General features: G+C 59.0%; 2 protein-coding genes across 2 annotated transcripts; both read right to left on the bottom strand.

Moving 5' to 3' along the window:
- Window positions 1-1,154: 1,154 nt before the first annotated feature.
- PIGT (phosphatidylinositol glycan anchor biosynthesis class T) lies at window positions 1,155-6,199 on the bottom strand. The gene is made up of 12 exons (XM_051803027.1): window positions 5,986-6,199; window positions 5,408-5,585; window positions 4,770-4,897; window positions 4,212-4,312; window positions 4,002-4,088; window positions 3,662-3,749; window positions 3,478-3,575; window positions 3,022-3,187; window positions 2,720-2,920; window positions 2,021-2,186; window positions 1,830-1,913; window positions 1,155-1,697 (listed from the first exon to the last, which is right to left on the bottom strand). Exons 1-12 carry the CDS (start codon window positions 6,170-6,172, stop codon window positions 1,445-1,447), a joined length of 1,737 nt encoding a protein of 578 aa, XP_051658987.1. The 5' UTR covers window positions 6,173-6,199; the 3' UTR covers window positions 1,155-1,444.
- A 1,946-nt stretch (window positions 6,200-8,145) lies between these two features.
- Window positions 8,146-15,119, bottom strand: DBNDD2 (dysbindin domain containing 2). Its single transcript, XM_051803070.1, has 4 exons — window positions 14,918-15,119; window positions 10,132-10,287; window positions 9,519-9,662; window positions 8,146-8,754 (listed from the first exon to the last, which is right to left on the bottom strand). The coding sequence occupies exons 1-4, from the start codon at window positions 14,958-14,960 to the stop codon at window positions 8,546-8,548; spliced, it is 552 nt and encodes a 183-aa protein (XP_051659030.1). The 5' UTR covers window positions 14,961-15,119; the 3' UTR covers window positions 8,146-8,545.
- Window positions 15,120-17,024: the final 1,905 nt, after the last annotated feature.

Genomic DNA, 17,024 nt, shown 5'->3' with positions numbered 1-17,024 from the left:
AATCCTTTTGCAAACTGCCATGTGGACCCTCCTGGCTGCATCCCCCTGCCCTGCTGTGGGAGCTGTGAGCTCGCTGAGGTTTTGTTCGGTTGTAGTTCCAGCTTTCTATAAAGAAATTCCGTTTTGCACTTGAAGCCTGGCTGGCAGAGCTGTGGCTGGAAGCAGCGTGAGCTCCTGGCCCCGTGGCATCCTTTTGAGCAAGCAGGAACAGAGAGGGATCATCCAAAAGTCATGTATTTCAGCAGCTCTGCAGGCTGCATGGAGCCATCCGGTGGAGTGGATCTGTAAGGAGCTGCAGAGAAAAGGGCATCTCTGGCAGGGAAGGGAAAGGTAATCCCAGGCCAGTGGGAACAGATTGTTCAGTGCAGGCAATGGGAGGTTCTTATGGTTTTTCTGTTCGAAATGGAAGTTTTTAAAGGACTTCTGGCTGTGTTCTGCTTTGGTCCTAGGGAATATTTCTTCTAGTGGTTTCCCTGTGCTTTATTTAGCTGCTTGTGAGCAGTTTCTGTTCTGATCCCTGAAAACAAGACTGTCAGAGGCCAAGCAGCACCACCAGCCTCCTCCCACTGCTTTGTGTGAATCAGAAGGTGGTAATTTGTATTTTGTGAAAATAAGTGTAGAGCAGAGTGGTGCTGGTGTTCCTGCATTCCCAGCCCAGGGCTGGCCACAGCTCAGTACTTGGGGTCTGCTGAGCCAAGGCTCCCCAAAGCTTTGGGGACACCATGGGTGCAAGGGAGCCCCTGGGCAGACATGCAGAAATTATACTGAGGAGAATCTTGTGATGCAGCAAAGGGGTGAGTAGGTGGAGTGGTTTCAAAATGTTGCAAATAGAAGTTCCTGAGAAAAAAAATAAATCCTTGCCATGGCTGAGGAGACAGACATACACTGTGGCCAGCAATTACTTTACAAATTGGCTCAAATGTGGTCAAGTGTGACAGGAGGGAGCTGTGAAACACAGCAGTTGTGGAAGGCGAGGTGTCAGAGCAGATGAATCCTTCTCTTTGCAGCAGATCACAGCCCTTCCCCTGGTCATGCCTGCATCTCCTCCCAGCTCACCCAGGCAGTGTGATAGAGAGCTGGCAGCTCACAGTCCTACAGGGTCAACTCTGCCTGTGGGGCTGAGAAAGTAAAACCAACCAGGAGCAGCACAAATGTACAAAACACTCAAGTTTACTTCCAGCATCATTCCCAGCATGTTACACCTCTCCCAAACAGAAGTCTTGTACCTTTCCCAATCCCATAGCAGTGCAGTTCAGTAGTCAACGGGCTTAGAGCCATTTTCCATCTTCAGGATGGAAGCGATCTCTCAGCTTGTTGGATCCCAAAGAGATCCAGGCAGCAAAATGGAGCAGGGTGCTTCCAGCCAAGACAAGTGGCATCGGAGCTCTGCTCCCTGGGTCTCCCCACGGAGCCCCACAGCCAGTGCTGGCTGCCCTGGTTCCTCTCAGAGCAGGGGCACCCCCCTGAGCTTTCGGATGACGTTGGCCAGCCGCTTGGCCAGCCCGCCCCGGCTCGGCTCCTCCACGTGGAACGTTCTGGTCAGCAGGTTGTAGAAGGAGCCGTAGCACACGGCCACCACGGTGCAGGTGAGGCAGATGACGTTGTAGGGCATGCTGAAGTCTGGTGTTGGCAGGTTCACCAGCAGCGGCTCCGTGTACAGGCGCACAAAATAGCTGGAGCCATCAGAGGAAGGAAACCTGGGGAGTGGAAACAGGAAGGGGAACGTCAGCCCACACAGGGCCACTGCTTTGTGCTCACCAGATGGGATGACAGTGGCCACAGGCCCCAGGCTGCAGTACAGCCCCGCTCCCCAGCACAGGCACACGCACAGCGAGGTGAAGAGAGGGCTCTGCTCCACATCCACGTCCTTCATCGCAATCACACTGGGCACCAGGGCACTGAGCACAGATGAACTGAGGAGACAAAAACATGCCATTGTCAGCAAAGACATCCCCAGAGACCTGGGCAGCAAGTCCTGCGTGAGGCCCAGGAGGGCTGAGGAGCTGAGGAATGTCATTACCCGACATAAAAGCCATGATTAGGGTCAGGTGGGTACTCTGTCCACTTCAACAAGGCCCTCTCAAACTGGATTGTGATCTTGGTGACGGAGTTGGCTGGCAGCTGGATCAGCATTTCCAAGAGGTGAGGCCGTCTCCGGTCCTGGGCTGGCTGGTAATGGATGTAACCTAACCCCAAAGAGATGCTGTCAATGGCACCAGGGGGACCTTGTGCAATCTCACATGGCCAGGGCATCTCCCATGGGGTGGGGGCTCCTGATTCCACTGTCCTGAGAGAGTTTTTCTGGGCAAGTGAAGATGTAACCGTAGCAAAAAGCATGTGTTAGAGCTAAATCTAGCTGGTCTTTAGAGCTGATGACCCATAAAAGTCAGGTGTTCATAAGGAAAGTTACAAATGCAAAATAAAACCCACTCATCAGTTTTAAATTGAGCCTCCTGTACTACAAAAATTAATTCACTTTGGTTTACACCCTTGTTGGATTATGAAACACCATCCACGTGCCTCTTATAAAACAGACTTAGTAGTCTCATCTGCTGTGAGCACTGAACTCAAGGGTAGGAAAACATCCTAAGATGTTTTATTTCACAATCCAGATTCTCAGTGATCACTGGGGCCCAAGGGAGGGGCTAACCTCTCTCTGGAATGAGCTGCTCATGCCAAGGAAATCGGGTGGCACGTGCTCCCAGAAGGGTTCACTTACTTGGCTTGTTTTCCTTGCCCTTGGTGATGATAGTGAGGGTGTGCACGTAGAGCCGCAGGTACCAGGGCACAGTCTCCAGCAGGATCACGGGGAAGGCCCGGTAGGGGTGGGTGTTGTAGATGAGAGTGCAGATCTCGCCGGTCTGCAGCCCGTACCCACCCACGTACCGCTGGGCGTGGAGCACGGGGATGGGCATCTCCGCTGCGGGGCACAGAGGGACACCAATGGGGGCCGGGCCAGGGGAGCTTTAGGCCTGGAGCCCTGGCCAGCAGTGCAGATGGAGTGAAGTTCTGCTCACTCACAGCTGTCTTGGGGCCGCTTCCACTTCAGCTGCACGTTAAGGCTGCGAGATGTGTTGAAGAGCGAGGGGCTCAGCAGGTCATAGACAGCGTAGGTTTTCTTGTCTCCCTGGACAACTGCTTCGTGTACGGATGTTGGAGGGGGTGTCACTTCCAGTAGCTCCTTTTCCTGAGAAAGCGAATGGGCCATGAAAGGAAAAGTGCCCCTTGAAGTAACTGGCAGTGCTGGGCAAAGCCCCTCCAGCTGGCCCCCAGCTTTCCCACCCACCTGAGGTGGCAGCTCAGCGCTCTCACTAACACCAGCAGGCTCATCCCCACTGCCATGGGCAGAGCAAGGAAACTGCCTCCCATTGTTAGCCCTGCAGGGCTCCCAGGGGCTGGGCTGTGCAGGGGGTGCAGGTGGGGATGTTTCAGAGCCACACGAGGGAGCAGGGGGTGCTCTCTGGTCCGTGAGCTTACCTTGTTCTTGGGGGAGATGTCAACGTAGACTTTGCTCTGCGACGCCAGAGGACAGGCATCAGTCAGTGTGCGAGAGAACATCTTGAAGAGGGACCAGTCTGTGGGAAGCAAAGGCAGTGGCAGGCAGTGAAGTGCTGCAGGCTGGGGGCACTCGAGCACCACAGTGCACAACCCCCGGGCTTACCTTTCTTTCCTTGACCGCTGGAGAAGACATCAAAGACCACAGTGAGGGTCTGTCTGAGCTCCCAGGACACAGCCATGCAGGAGTCATCCTGGAAAACAAAGAGAGAAGTGGCTCTGATCACACCTTCTGGAGGGTCAGAACACCAGGACAGAGCTGGAACTCTACCAGGATCACCACTGGGATGCAGGTGAGCCCAGAGCAGCAGGACAACAGCTGTGTTAGACACAGTGAACCCACGGCAGCAGAGCTGGGCAAACCAGTGTGTCACCTTACAGCGTGACAAGGAGGCTGTGGATTCTCTGTTGGGATGTTCAGGGAGGGAGCTGAGCCTGGAGCTTACCCTGCAGACGGGGCGGATGTGCACTGCCTGTGAGTGGTAGCTGCTGTGGAACAAGCGCTCGGCCTTCAGCAGCACAGCGAGCCCGGCCTGCAGGGAGCAGAGGAGAGACTCAGCCCCTGCCCTGCCCTCTGCTCCCATGGGAGAAAGGCCTGGCTGAGACTTCATGTTTCATTGGGAGTGACCCAAGGAGGCAGCAGGACTTGCTGTTACCTTTGAGCCACAGGGGAGCAGCTTCTTCCAAGGCGTGAGGTTCTCTGTGCAGACGACCTCCCGGGGCAGCACGGCGTATCGCAGGAGATGGTGGTCTGTCCCTGGGAGGGAGCTGCAGGGTCAAGAGCCTGGTACTGCCACAGGCTGTTCCACCCCACACCCACCACCCTCTCAATGTGCCCCAAATGCCATGAGCTCCATCGGGAATACCTCCCACTCTGTTCAGTGATTTGGAAAGAGTAAGGATGTGCGTGTAAGGATGTATCCTAGCAGATTTTTTTTCATGAGGGTCTTAAATCCTGTAGTTCTCACTTTCATAAAATACTTTTCAGAGAGACAGACAAGGGCCTGGGAGCATCTGCCATGTACTGCTTGTGAGCTTCCTCTGTTCAAATGCAAGGCCTGTTTGCAGGGAGAGGAAACACTTCAAGGAGGAGGTTAACAGACCCTGTTGTACCCAGACCCAGAGTCACTGCAGGATCTGCACCAGAATCCTGGCAGTGGCACAGGGAAGAACGAGAGCAAGAGGCAAGAGTGAGAGGGCAGAGCAGGGCTCACCGTTGGCTAAGCCCAGGGGTTTGAAGGATGCTGTTGGAATAACTGTGTTGGTTGAGTCAATGAAGTTGAGAGAAGCACAGAATATTCCCGAGAGGATGTTGCTCAGTTCTTTCCAGGCTTTGTCAACACTGTGTGAGAATAGATACCAGAGATTGCTGAGCAGCTCAAATCCTTGGAACAACAAGCATTAAGTCAGTAACATTCAATAAACAGGACACTTGTAGGGAAGAGAGAGCTCTGTGAGTCCCCACAGAGCTGCTGCAGCTTGAACAGGGGCTGAGTGCTACGGGACATGGTGACAGATACTGGATGGGAGTAAAAGGAAGTGAGTCATGGATGAGAGGTCAAGATATAACCCCATCCCATTAGTGCAGTAAGGGGTTTGTCAACACAGAGCCCACAAAGGAATTACTTTAGTGCCCTCAGCACCACATCCTGCCCTGTGCACTGAGTGGGGATATGTTCTGCTTTTTTTTAGAGCTACTCCTGGCATTCTGGGCCCTTTATTCCAGCAGACATTTTCCACTCAGGAGACCAATTCACACAATGCAGCTGCCTCCTGAGAGACGAGCCACAGCTCCTGGGATCAGGGGCCATGGAAAGACCCGGGGAAACAGATCCATGGCTGGGGTACCTACTCGGTGACTGTGGGCTGGAACCAGACCCAGAGCTCGGCGCCGGCGGGTGCCTGGAGGGGCGGCTGCCCCCAGAACCGCGTGCGCCAGAAGCCCTGGGTGAGGGCGAGGTGGAGTTCCCGCACACCCAGCGCCGCCACCAGCCGCCCCAGCGCCTTCGGGAACAGCCTGTAGTGAGAGACTGTGTGGGCAGCATTAGTCCCTGCCCACCTCATTCCCCATCCCTGCCCCTGACGTCACACCAGGGCCTGGCCAAGCATGACGTCATCCCCTGACACTGCCCCTGCTTTCACCATCACACGCAATCCGCTTGTACCCCCATCCCAAACCCCCTGGGGGTGTGACGTCACCGCAACTCTCGGCCTCCCGCAGGCCTACTGTGCCCTGCCCTGCTCGCCTCTGACGTCACTCGCCCCGACGTCATAACCCAATGCAAACCATCACGCCGCGATGGCCCCGCCCCTGCGCCGCGCCCCAGCCAATAGCGGCCCGGTCCGCCCCAGCGCCAGCCAATAATAGCCCGGTCCGCCCCCCAGGTCAGCCAATAGCGGCCCGGTCCGCCCCGGCGCGGCACGCCCTACCTGCGCCTCGCTGCAGGTCCGCGTCCCACCGCGTGCGGAACTGGAAGGTGGCGGCCACGTCCCCGGTGGGCAGCGGGCTCAGCAGCAGCTCCTCCCGCAGCTCGTCCCGCCGCTCCCGCCCCGTGCCCGCCCGCCCGGGGCCGGGACACGCCGCCAGCAGCAGCAGCAGCACCGCCGCCGCCGCCATCCCGCGGCCCGCCCACCCCGCGCCGCTTCCGCTTCCGCCCGCCAATGGCGCCGCTTCCGGGGGCCCGTGGAGACGTGGGCTATGGAGACCATCCATCCGTCCGTTCTCCTTTCCTCCCTCCCTCCGGGCCGGGGCGGCTGCCCCTACCTGGGGTCGCGGCCCCGAGGACCCGCCGAGGAGCTGCTGCACGGAGCTGGAGCCTCTGCGGGGGGAAGCGCCCGCCTGTCTGTGCCTGCGCCCACCCCCCGCCCAGCAGCGAGCGCCGCTGTTTGCACAGAATATTCGGAGCTGGAGCGACCACAAGGATCACCGAGTCCATCTCTGCTGGTCTAGGGGGTGCGAGGGGCTCCCGGGGGCTCCCTCCCCCCCGCCTGTGACGTTGGTGCTGCAGGGGCAGCCCCTGAGTTTGGGGTTCCCTGCGGGGGCTGTGCCTGTCCCGGCTCCCTTGCTCGTCCCAGCCCTTCCCGCTGCTGGCGGCTCTCCCCCCCTCCGTGACGGCTCCTTTCCGGAGGGCAGCGTCTATCTGCGGGTGCAGAGCCTTCCGGGAGCCCCCCCTCCGAGCCCGGGGCCACCCCAGGGGGAGGAAAAGGGCAGCCACAGCAAGGCAGTGACAGTCCCGTGGAGCTCACACCCACTCCCGTTCTGGCTGGTTATTCCCCGTGATGATTTGAGAGTACTAATGGTTTGCTCCGGTAGGAAATAAGCATAAAAATTGTGACAACATGGGGTTGTCACTTACCAGGTGCTACACCTATTCAATTACCCACTTACTTGCTTAGATCTAAGGTCTTCATGCAACATTAACTTGGAATCAAATCCCATTGACTCAGTGTTTGTAAAGGATAAGGAGTTCCTTTATAGCGCTTTTTTTTCCCCTCTTGCTTATTTTACAGCTTTTTTTTCTGCCTCTTGCTTATTAGGGGCATCACATGAAACCAAAAAGGTAGCATGCCCAGAAAAAAAAAAAAAAAAGGTCAAATTGCTTTACAATGTTGCTTGTTGGGTTTCTTTTGTTTCTTTTTTTCAAGCTGGGCAACTCCTTGCAACAAGATACTGGTAAGTAATAAAGGCTTAGATGCATTTGGTAGGTAATTGAAGATAAAAACATCCAGCCAGAGCTATTAATTACCCTGCACCTACTTTGGGAGTCCCTGTGGCAGGACCTGAGAAGTCTTGAAGCCTGGCCCTTGTTTCTCTTCTCAACCAATTTCCCATCTAATAAACAGCTGAAGGCAGAACATGCAACGTATTCATGCTGCAATATAGACATGGAGCACTCCAGCTGGTGTCAGGTGGGTTGGCTGACAGGAGTGCAGGGGTGTCTGAACACACTGCAGGAAGCAGCCAGGATGAGAAGCATTCACTGGCTCCTTTTGCTCATCTCCCAGGCTCCTTTTCTGGTGACCACGGCTGTGCTGACACAGCCAGAGCAGGGACAGCCCTTTCCTGGGCTGCAGCCACTGATAGTGGCAGTACCAGCTTCGTGCCCAACTCCTCTTGGCCTGGCCTGCAGGGACCAAGTTGCAGAGTGGCTTCATGTTGATGCTGTTCCTCCACTCCTCCGGAGCAGCCTCCAGCCAGGGCTGCTGTGCTGGGGGAGCAGCAGCGTCTGGTGCTGCGTGTGCTGGTGTTCTCCACTCATCCCACCTGTGTGGGAGATCCCCAGTGTGCTCCTGGCAGGTGGTTCCAGGTCACCATCCCCCCAGCTGCTCAGGTTGTGTCTGTGCTGGCTCCCTCCCTCCTGGAGGCACAGCCCGGGTTCCTCAGCAGGGTGACCTGCTGCACTTACAGCCCTTCTCTGCCAAGGTCTGTGCTGTCTGCTCAGGAACCATCCCTGGGCTGTGCAACAGGAGGTTTTGTTTGCTCCTGCGTGGCACCCTTGGCACGCTGGCTTTGCACTGCTCTGCCCCCTGTGATCCCCTCCAAACCCTCACCCGGCGCTGTTCTCTCCCAAAGACACACACACCCACTGCTTGGTTAGATCAGTGTTATTTCTCTGTGTGCAGTGTTATTTCTCTGTTGTTAAGTGCTTGTCTGGGAAAAACCTTTGTCAGTAGAACAGGGGGAACTGGGGTCCCAAGGGATGGCTTTCTGGGAATGGTGGGGCTGTGGGATGCTCAGCATTTTTTGGGGGGGGTGAAGCAAGGAATGTTAGCAGCAAAGCCTGAAGAGTTAATTTTGGGAGCTTACAATACCCCTTTCCTTCTCCTTTTGGCTGCCAGGAGAACCCGTGGAGGGAGAGGAGGGGAAAACCATCTCTTCCCTCTGGCAGGGCAGCAGTCCAGGAAGGGGTTTGCTGAGCACCAGCAGCTTTCCTTCCTCTGGGCTGGTAAGTCCTTGTGGAGGAGGCTGGGAGCTGGGCAGAGCTGCCTGCTAGCTTCTTGCCACCTGCTCTTTGGAACTGTCCTCCTGCAGGTCCTCCTCATCCGACTGCACCACGGGGGTCTCGGCCCCCTCCTCACTGGTGTCCAGGCTGTTCAGATCCGTGGAGGCCGAGGACGTGGAGGAAATGCGAGACTTGCTCTCGGCTGCGTCGGGCACTTGCAGGGTGATCTCCTCTGGGCACTGGCTGGCATCTGCCCCTGGAGGAGAGAGCAGTGTGAGAAATAAAAAGCCTTCTGGAGGTTTATTGCTCCCTAGGCTTCATGGACAGCCCCTCCAAAACGCGTGCTTTATTCCTCGGCAGGCTGTGCATTCCTGGCTGCTCCCCGTGCGGCCGCTGTGGCCGTTCCCCACCTCACACCCCCGGCTTGGCTCGGGCAGTTGCTGCACATTCCTTCCCCGGCTTTGGCAGTGGAGCCGTTTCCGTCTCACATGAAGCACAGCTCAGAGCTGTGCTGTGTGAGGCTGCAGCAGGCCAGGAGATGTTTGGCCTGACCTCAGTGACCTGTGTGCGTGGAGGAAGGTGCGGCCACCCTGGGCTCTCCCTGCCCTCTCTGGGGTCTGGCTGGGGGGTGGAGGGGTCCTGCAGCTTTCCCACTCAGCACAGTGAGCTCTGCAGCACAGTGGGGGCCTGGGGACTCATGACTAAACACTGGCTGCTCCAGAGGCGCTTCAGGACAAAAGAATTTGACCCACGGATAAGGGAGGTGCCTGGGCTCTCCTGTCTTCTGCAGCACAAGGTTTTTACAGGGGTCTGTATGTCTGGGCTGTGGAGCTGGATACTGACGTGGAGCAGCCTGGGGTGAGATCCCTCCAACCTCACAGACCCCAGCACCAAGTGTCTCCCTTTGGGTGGGTGTGGATCTGCCTGCAGGGTGGCCAGGGCTGAGGAACAAGCCAGTGTGGGCACTGGGGGCAGGAAGGGCTTCCAGCCTGGCCCACAAAAGGCCAGGACTGCACATACCTGGCAGGGATCCAACAATGCTGCTCTCCTCTGTCCCACAGCCCAGAAACACATCCACTGTGTCCTGGTCTGACAGGTCCATCATGTCCATCTGCTCCAGCATGTCCACATTCACTTCCATGGAGGAAATGCTGCCTAAGGGAGCTGCAAGAGAGAGAGTCCAGTGAAAAGGTGGGTGTTAGTGCCAGGTAAAGGGCACCATCAGCACTGTGTAGGTAGGACCCTGAGGAGGGAGACCAGCCTTGACACGGGGAACTGAATTCTACTTGCTGGTAAGGGACCCCCAGGAAAATCATGTTTCCTTAAAACATCCCTCCTGAAGCCCCTGCTGTCTCACTGCAGTCCTTGTCCCTGCTCCAAACTGCTGTCTGGAGGAGCCTGCCCGAAGCCAGTGACTCTGCAGGGCGCCAGTTTGGGTACCCGTGTGCAAGTGCCTTCAGTTAAGTGGTGTGAGTAATGCACAGCACAGCACACCCACACACAGCCTGTGTGGTCCTGTCTCGGTGCAGGACATGTGTGTCCCCACCGCCTGGGGATGTCCCACCCATCTCTAACCCCTGTGTCATTGTTCCCTGAAACCCCCCAGCCCCGTGCTGGTGCCCACAGTACTTACGTCTCCGATGCTCTATCTGCAGGTGAGACATCGGGAAGAAGAAATCCACGTCGTGCTGGAAAACCTCCTCAAAGAACTTCTGCCGGTCCCGTAGTTTGAGCTGCTGCTGCTGCATTTGCTCCGCATCCAGGCTCCGCTGGGCCTGCTCCATGTCGGCTGGGGAGAAAGGGGAGGAGAGTCAGGCCAGGCAGGGCTGTCTGAGCCCTTCTGTGCCAGCTCACACCGTACAGCTGTGCTGGGGGGCTGGTGAGTCCCCTCTGCTCTGCTTTACCAGCACACACTGAGTTAGTCACCGTGGGTAGATGTTACACACCGGCATGGCAGCGTCACCAGCACATGCTGTGTGGAGCCTCGCTCGGATCCTGCTCCTGAGGTGCAAGGCAGCCAGGAATAGGGAGCTCATATGCTCACGACTGCTGGAGGGAATTATCGGGGAAAAAGGGTGCTGGTGTGAGATGAGCCGCGGTTTGCGCACGTTCGAGTTTCAGTTTCCTTGCTACCCAACCAAGGGCTGTCTGTGAATGCTAATGACCAGGGGAGTTCCAAGGGATGAGAACTGGCGTTAGTGCTCCAGGGTTTCTGGGCTGAGGGATGCATAAGGAACAAAAGCCACTCGCAACCCTGTCACCCCTGCCCGTGCACGCCCCCGCCGCCACCGTCGCTATAAATACGCTGCACCCACGCTCGCAGGCTCCCGCTCACATCCCTGCTCACAGCCAGCTTGGCTTCTGCCTGCACAAACATTTTCATTCCTGCAATTCCTCACGCAGTTCACCGCCCGGTGCCTGTGTCCCTGGCTCACTGGAGGGACTGGTGGGAGCCCTGGGGCTGTTGCTGAAGGAGCTCGTTGCTCATCCCTGGGCCTGGTAACCCCCTTTTGGGTTGAGTACCCACAACAGCAAGGACCCAAGTGGCACAGAAGGTTGTGGCTGGTGGCCCCGGCTGTTCCCAGGCTGGTGTTTGACCTCAGCCATTCCATATTTCCTCTCTGCTGGTCTTGGCCCAGTCAGCACAAGGAAAATGTGATTACTGGAGCAGGCAGTGCAGTAACCAAGGAAACCAAACAAACATCCTCTGCTCTGCCTGAGCACGGCCCAAACCCTCTGCTCCCCCAGGCTGGGGAGCAGCATCCCCACCCTGTCTGACAGGAGCAGGGGTGAGCACAGCAGAGGGACTGGCTTTCAGTAGCATGGAGCAGCACAAGACCCAAATGGGAGAGAGGTGGTGAGCCTGGTGAGGTGTCCTGGAGATCAATGTCACATCTTCCCGAGAGCCCTTCCAGGGTTTCTCTGCACTCCATTTCTGGGGCATCCTTCAGTGAAACCCCATCATCTGCAGGTGGCTGCCCCTGCGGGCTGGGTTGTGCTGGCAGCACTGCGTGGGGATGCACCATGACTCAGTGCCAGTCACCATCCGCTTTCTGGAAAAGGCTGTGGTCCTCCTCTGGCTGCTCAGCGTCTTCCTGCACTGCCTGGGGCAGCACTCCTGGCTGCCTGAAGGGATCTCTGCCTTGGTATGTCTGACCAAAGCAGTGGTGCCGAGGCTCGGTGTGCTGTGCAGGACCCGGGGTAAGAGCCGTGGTGCCAGGGAAGCTTTCCTGCTGGGAAAGCTGCCTCACCATCAGTAGCAGCCCAGTGCCACTGGGGTACAGCAAACACCTCTGGCCACCCTGTGCCATCTGCAGAGCAGAGTGGGGGACAAGAGGGGCTGATCAAGGCACCGATTACAAAGCTGACTCCCTTCAGCAGCTGGAATCAGCCCTGTGCTGACTGTCCCAGGCAGAGCTGTGTCCCCAAGCCCAGCTGTGCTGAATCCATGGCAAACTTCCGCAGTTCACCACACTGAGGAGAGCCCTAGGGAGGCTGGGCTCAGGGCACAGGCTGTGCTGGCTTCTGGATTCAGGGTGACAGACCAACTCTTCGTGGGACACCTTGCCAAAGGGACCCCAGTGTGAGGTAAGGAAAAGTCTCTAAATCCTCCTGCAATGCAAAGACAAAATAAACCCAAATGCTCTCAGGTGCTGTCCCAGGTGTCATAAGTGTGTGCTATTAATGTTCTCACTGCCCATGTCTCCCCAGCACGTGACCGATACTCGTAAAGGTGCTTGGGGAGAGGGAGGACAGGCAGCTGGAGGCAGCATTCCTGTGGGCGCCAGGGTTTCTCTAGAGGGAGAAATTAGCAGGACCTGTTTATGAACTTGTTTTCGAGCTGTCGCCGGGGAGCTGGGCACGAGCACTGAGATCCCATTATGTAAGGAAGGCCGGCAGCGGGAGGCAGCAGCTGGGGCTGTGCTTGGCCCTGCCTGACCCGTGACCGCGGTAAGAGCCGGGGACGGAGCCTTCCCCCCCTCCCGGGGCTCTTCCGGGCCCCGGGGGAGCGAACAGCCCTGCCAGTGTCGCTGCCTCTCAGCAACCCTTGCCGGGGAAATAAAGGAGCACGGCATTCCCTGCCGCGGCCCTTGCCCATGTGACGGCCGGTCACCAGCCGTGGGGATTGTCTCATCCGGCTGGCATGTTCCCACCGCGGGACACGTTCGCACACACAATGCGGCCCCTGTGCACCGTGGGGGATCTGTCGGTACCTGCTGGTGGCCTGGCTTTTATTGCTATTGTCATGGTTATTACCGCAGCCCGCTCGGCCGGGGGGCTGGAGGCTGATCAGCATTCAGAGCCAGGCTCTGCCCCGCTGGCTGAACCGCCCAGCGCGGGCACCGAGAGCCCCGCTGCCTTCAGAGCCTTCCAGCTCTCACGGCTTGTTAGCCAGTGCAGCTTGGAGAGGAACCGGGGCCAAACACTGCTGCAGAGTTTGGGTGGGCAGGGCAGGGCAGGATCCCCACCAGGAAGTGCAGGCGGGGATTTCCTTCTCGCCTGCTCCGAGGACGATGGCCCCGCTGGCCCCTCTGCCCTGCCAGGGCCACCCCTCACGCAATGTGGGCTCGTGGCTACGCTGTGGTGGGGGAAGGTGTGGGAGGGCTGGCTGAGAAGCAAAGCTCTGCAAGCTGTCCCCTCCACAGCCTCGCCCGAGTGGGCTGGGAGAGGAGCAACTCCAAGGTGCAGTTAGCACGGGGCAAGGGTCAGGCAGGGCTGGAGGGTGCAGGGAGCACCAGCTCAGGGTGCTTCTGACCCTGCATCCAGACTGGGAGTGGAGCACGTTTCAATCATCTGGCTGTGTTTCCGCTGGGAGTGGATGCACTTTTCATTCCTCCTTGGCCCATGGGATCCCCCCTCTGTGCTGGTAGATAGGAGGGGTGTATTTGGGGTGGGAGAAAGCTTGTCAGTGGAGGCACAAGGCCAAGAGAGGATGGGGATGGCCTTTTCCTGAGGCCACAGCTCTGCAATACCTCGCAGAGATTTCAAAGGATTTAAAAATAATCTGGGCTGTGAGAGGGACAGCGGGGTGCTGGGGAGGTGAGCAGAGTTTAAGTAGTGGGTTGCTCCAAGCATTCACCAGTTCCCTGGTGAATGGAAGAGCTAGAGTAGGCTGGCTTTTGCTCTTCTCCCTGAGCTTTCCTGGAGCCCAAACCTTTGACTCTGCTCCTCCAGAGAAGCCTAGAATGTCCCACTGCTGCCCAGCTTGGCAGAGTGCACCTTGCCCTCCTGATCCCTACGTGCAGGGCTGTGAGGAGATGGCTGGGGGACGATGCAGCTCCTCAGCTGCCACAGCATCCTCTGGGAGGCTCTGCAGAGATGGCCTTTCCCTGTCACCCTGCCCCAGCACAACCCCCGTGGGACAAGGGTAATTCCCAAGGGCTTTCAGCTCCTTCAGTCTTGGAAGAAGTGGATGGTGTGGAGAGCTGGGAATGCCCTAGAGAATCACTCGGGGCCAGGCTGTGCAGAGACGGGATTCTGGACGCACCGGCTGCCTGAGCGTTAATTCCCTGCACGGTTCTCCATCGGCACGTCTGACCTCGTGTTGCAGCACAGCAAAAAATAACCGTAGCCCTGGTGAGAGGAAATGCACCAGGCAAGTGCGAGGGAGGCAGTGGTTTTGGCAGAGCTGCTTGCCGGGAAAAGTGGGAAGGGGGGAGAGCTGGAGAGGGAGGACATGACACCTCGTAACCCCTGTGTGTGCCGCGGTTTCATTGCCTGCACTCCTCCGAGCGATCTCCAAATCCCCTGCGTCTCTGCACTAAAAATATCCCTCCCTGCCGCCCGGAGCTCCTTCCCCGGCAGAGGCTGTGTCATAAGACCCTGCTATTTGCGGGGCGCTGCTTCCTTTCATGCGAGAGAAGCGTGAGGACGGGGCAGCCAGGCGAGCAGCGCGGTGCCCGAGGCACGGCGGGCATGACCCGGGCACCGTCCCTGGCTGGCTGGCCCCCAGCAAGCCCCGGTCCCCCGGCTGCCGCTCGCCCCGCCACTCGCTGATGGTTTTACTCTGCTCAGCATCCTCATACCCTCAGCCCCGCGGGTGCGGGGGGACCCGCTCCAGCCGGGAGTCCCCCGCTCTCCGAGGGGTGCCGACGCCACTCCGCAACAGGTCCCTGATCTCAGCCCCTTCCCAAGGAAGGTGTCCCCCAAATCCCCCCGTTCCCCGAGCATCCCCGTCCCGGGCACGGCGCTCCCCGGGCAGCAGCCCCCGGTTAAAGCCGCCGGGGCAGCAGGTTGGTTCCGCGGCGGCTCGGGGCGGCCGGGCCGGAGGCTGCGGGGACGGCAGGGGGGTCACAGCGGCTTTGTCGGGGCCTCAGGTGGGAGCTGCGGGGGGGTTGGAGGGGATGTGGCACCCGAGCCCTGCCCGCCCGGTTCGGAGCCCCGCTCCCACCCCGCTCCCACCCCGCGCCGGCACTTACCGGGCAGCCGCCGGCTGCGGCTCTGCGCGCCGGGCCCCGACATGCGGCTGCTGCGCCCGGGCCGTGCCGGGGACGGGGCTGGGCGCGGGGCTCGGCCGGGCCCCCCCGCCCCAGCGGCGCTGCGGGGCGGCGCTCGGCGCTGCGGGGCGGGCCCGGCGCGCCCATCACCGCGGCACCCGCTCCGCTCCTCCCGGCCGCTGCCCCGCCGCTGCCGGAGCCCCCCGGGAGTCCTGCGGCGGGGATGGGGTCTCCGGTCCCCGTCTAGGATCACAGGCGGCCCGTGCGCGGCCCCTGGCCCCCGCGGAGAGCAGGGCCCCCGTGCGCGGTACCCGCTCCTCACGGAGGGTCTCCACGTTCGCCGGGACGCACGGAGAGTCCCCGGCAGGGTCCCCGGCCCCCAGGGAGGGTCGCTGCAGCGGGGTCACCCCTCCGCAGCCGCCTCGGGCAGAGCTCGGTACCCGCAGTGTCGGGCTGCGGGTCTGGCAGGGGCTGTGCCACGCGTGGCAGGAGGTTGGTGGGGGGAAGGCGGGGGGAGGCAGGGGCTCTGCCTGGGCAGGGAGCACAGTTACCATTCATGCTTGTTTTTCCTTTGCTTTTCCTTACTTCTCTGAGCGCCCAACTCACGCGTTCACACGGGAGAGGACAGCACACTGCACGGATGGGTAAGGGGCTCCCTCCCCAGCTCATTCCTGGCCTTGTGAGACCCTCATCCCCAGCAGACCCCACTCTGGAGTGTTCTCTCCCACGTTCAGCCCTGCACATCAGGGCTGCTCCTTGGCAGAGGAGCGGACTTGGCCGCCCGCCTCCTTCCTGTGTCTCAGCAGGGTGAGTCAGTGCCTCGCAGTGCCCAGCGCCAGCTCTGCCCACTGCCTGGTCACTGCCAAGCCGGGAGGGGGGGGCATCCACTGTGCCCTTTTACTCTGGCTGGAAGGGAGTTTCCAGTGTCTGTGGCGTGTCCCGCCTGTCCCGTTCTGAGTGTGTTCCTCTAACTGTCTGCATAACAAAAGATAACTCGGTATTGTTTGTGTCCCAGCTCTATTTTGGCTACTGTTGCTTTGCTGTCCCCCTCTACACCCCCTGGGACCTTCTGCTGCCAAAAACCGGCTTTGTGCTGGGGACCCGGAGCCTGCACCCTGTGCGCTTGCCTGTAGCTACTGCCTTCAGCAGGTAGTTTTGTCCACCTAAATGTTGATCCCTATCTATAAGCACCCTCAGATCTGCCTGATGGTTTCCACCACAGTGTGGGATGCCAGCACTGGCTGGCGGGGACCAGGCTGGTGTAGCAAGAGTGGAGATTTATGGTCTCTGAGGAGCTGCAGCAGCAAATCTCTGCTGGGTACCTGCCAGCGCTGGCTTGCTCACAGCTCCCTGTGGGCTCCGGCTTCCCCACCGTCCCTGCTGCCCCTCTGCCCTGCCCTGCCTTGCCAGCAGGGAGGCGAGCAGGATTAGCTCAGGTCTCTGCTATGTGACATGTCTGTGTCGATTGGCACCGGTTACTGCTGCGAGGTGTGGGGGCTGTTTGTGCACACACGAGTTTCCGGAGCACCCCGAGTTCCCTCGGGCTCACTGCATCCCGAATCCCTGCTGCGGGGACAGCACAGGAGGGTGCTGCCCATGCAGAGTGACACGTTCCCAGGCCCCTCACTGCTGTGGCCCCTCCGTCCTGCCTTGCTGGGAGGGTGTTGGAAAAGCAGTGATATCATCTGCACGGAGCCTGACTCATCCTGGCTCTCCAGCACAAGCCGTGCCGCTCAGCGGGGCACACATTTTATTGCAATTAAACCATTGCAGGCAAGCCAGCTCCACGTAATGATTTTTTTTTTCCTCATAGCAAAGCGTGCCTGCCCCCGGCCAAAAGGTGAGAGGGGACAGAGGTGACGCTGGAGTCAGTGTTGAGTCTCCACTTCTGGTAGGGAACCCTAAGAATAAGCCTTGCCAGGTATCTGCAGGGTCTGTCTCAGCTGCTGCAGCATCCCTGCCTCCCTTGTGCCTCCAGTGCAGGCTCACAGCACTGTCTTGTGTCAACAACCCTCACCCTAACCGCAAGTGCTCAGGTCCCTGGGTCACCAGCCTGGGTTGGAATGACACCTATTGTCTCCACGACACA

Source organism: Manacus candei, unplaced genomic scaffold (genome assembly GCF_025592945.1).
Source record: "Manacus candei isolate 608988 ecotype Guabito, Panama unplaced genomic scaffold, ASM2559294v1 h1tg000057l, whole genome shotgun sequence".
Lineage (NCBI taxonomy): Eukaryota > Metazoa > Chordata > Aves > Passeriformes > Pipridae > Manacus > Manacus candei.
The sequence above is the reverse complement of the archived record's forward strand: the minus strand, read 5'-3'. Positions and strand labels throughout refer to the sequence as shown.

What these genes read in the sequence shown, in the direction of transcription:
- PIGT (XM_051803027.1), bottom strand. Translation starts at nt 6,172, where the DNA reads ATGGCGGCGGCGGCGGTGCTGCTGCTGCTGCTGGCGGCGTGTCCCGGC. An exon ending in ACATCCGCCCCGTCTGCAGG is followed by an intron (nt 3,750 to 4,001) that starts GTAAGCTCCAGG and finishes TTTGTTTTCCAG; the next exon opens with GATGACTCCTGCATGGCTGT. An exon ending in AATCATGGCTTTTATGTCGG is followed by an intron (nt 1,914 to 2,020) that starts GTAATGACATTC and finishes TTGTCTCCTCAG; the next exon opens with TTCATCTGTGCTCAGTGCCC.
- DBNDD2 (XM_051803070.1), bottom strand. Translation starts at nt 14,960, where the DNA reads ATGTCGGGGCCCGGCGCGCAGAGCCGCAGCCGGCGGCTGCCCG. An exon ending in CCGCAGCCGGCGGCTGCCCG is followed by an intron (nt 10,288 to 14,917) that starts GTAAGTGCCGGC and finishes CTTTCTCCCCAG; the next exon opens with CCGACATGGAGCAGGCCCAG. An exon ending in GCAGATAGAGCATCGGAGAC is followed by an intron (nt 9,663 to 10,131) that starts GTAAGTACTGTG and finishes TCTCTCTTGCAG; the next exon opens with CTCCCTTAGGCAGCATTTCC.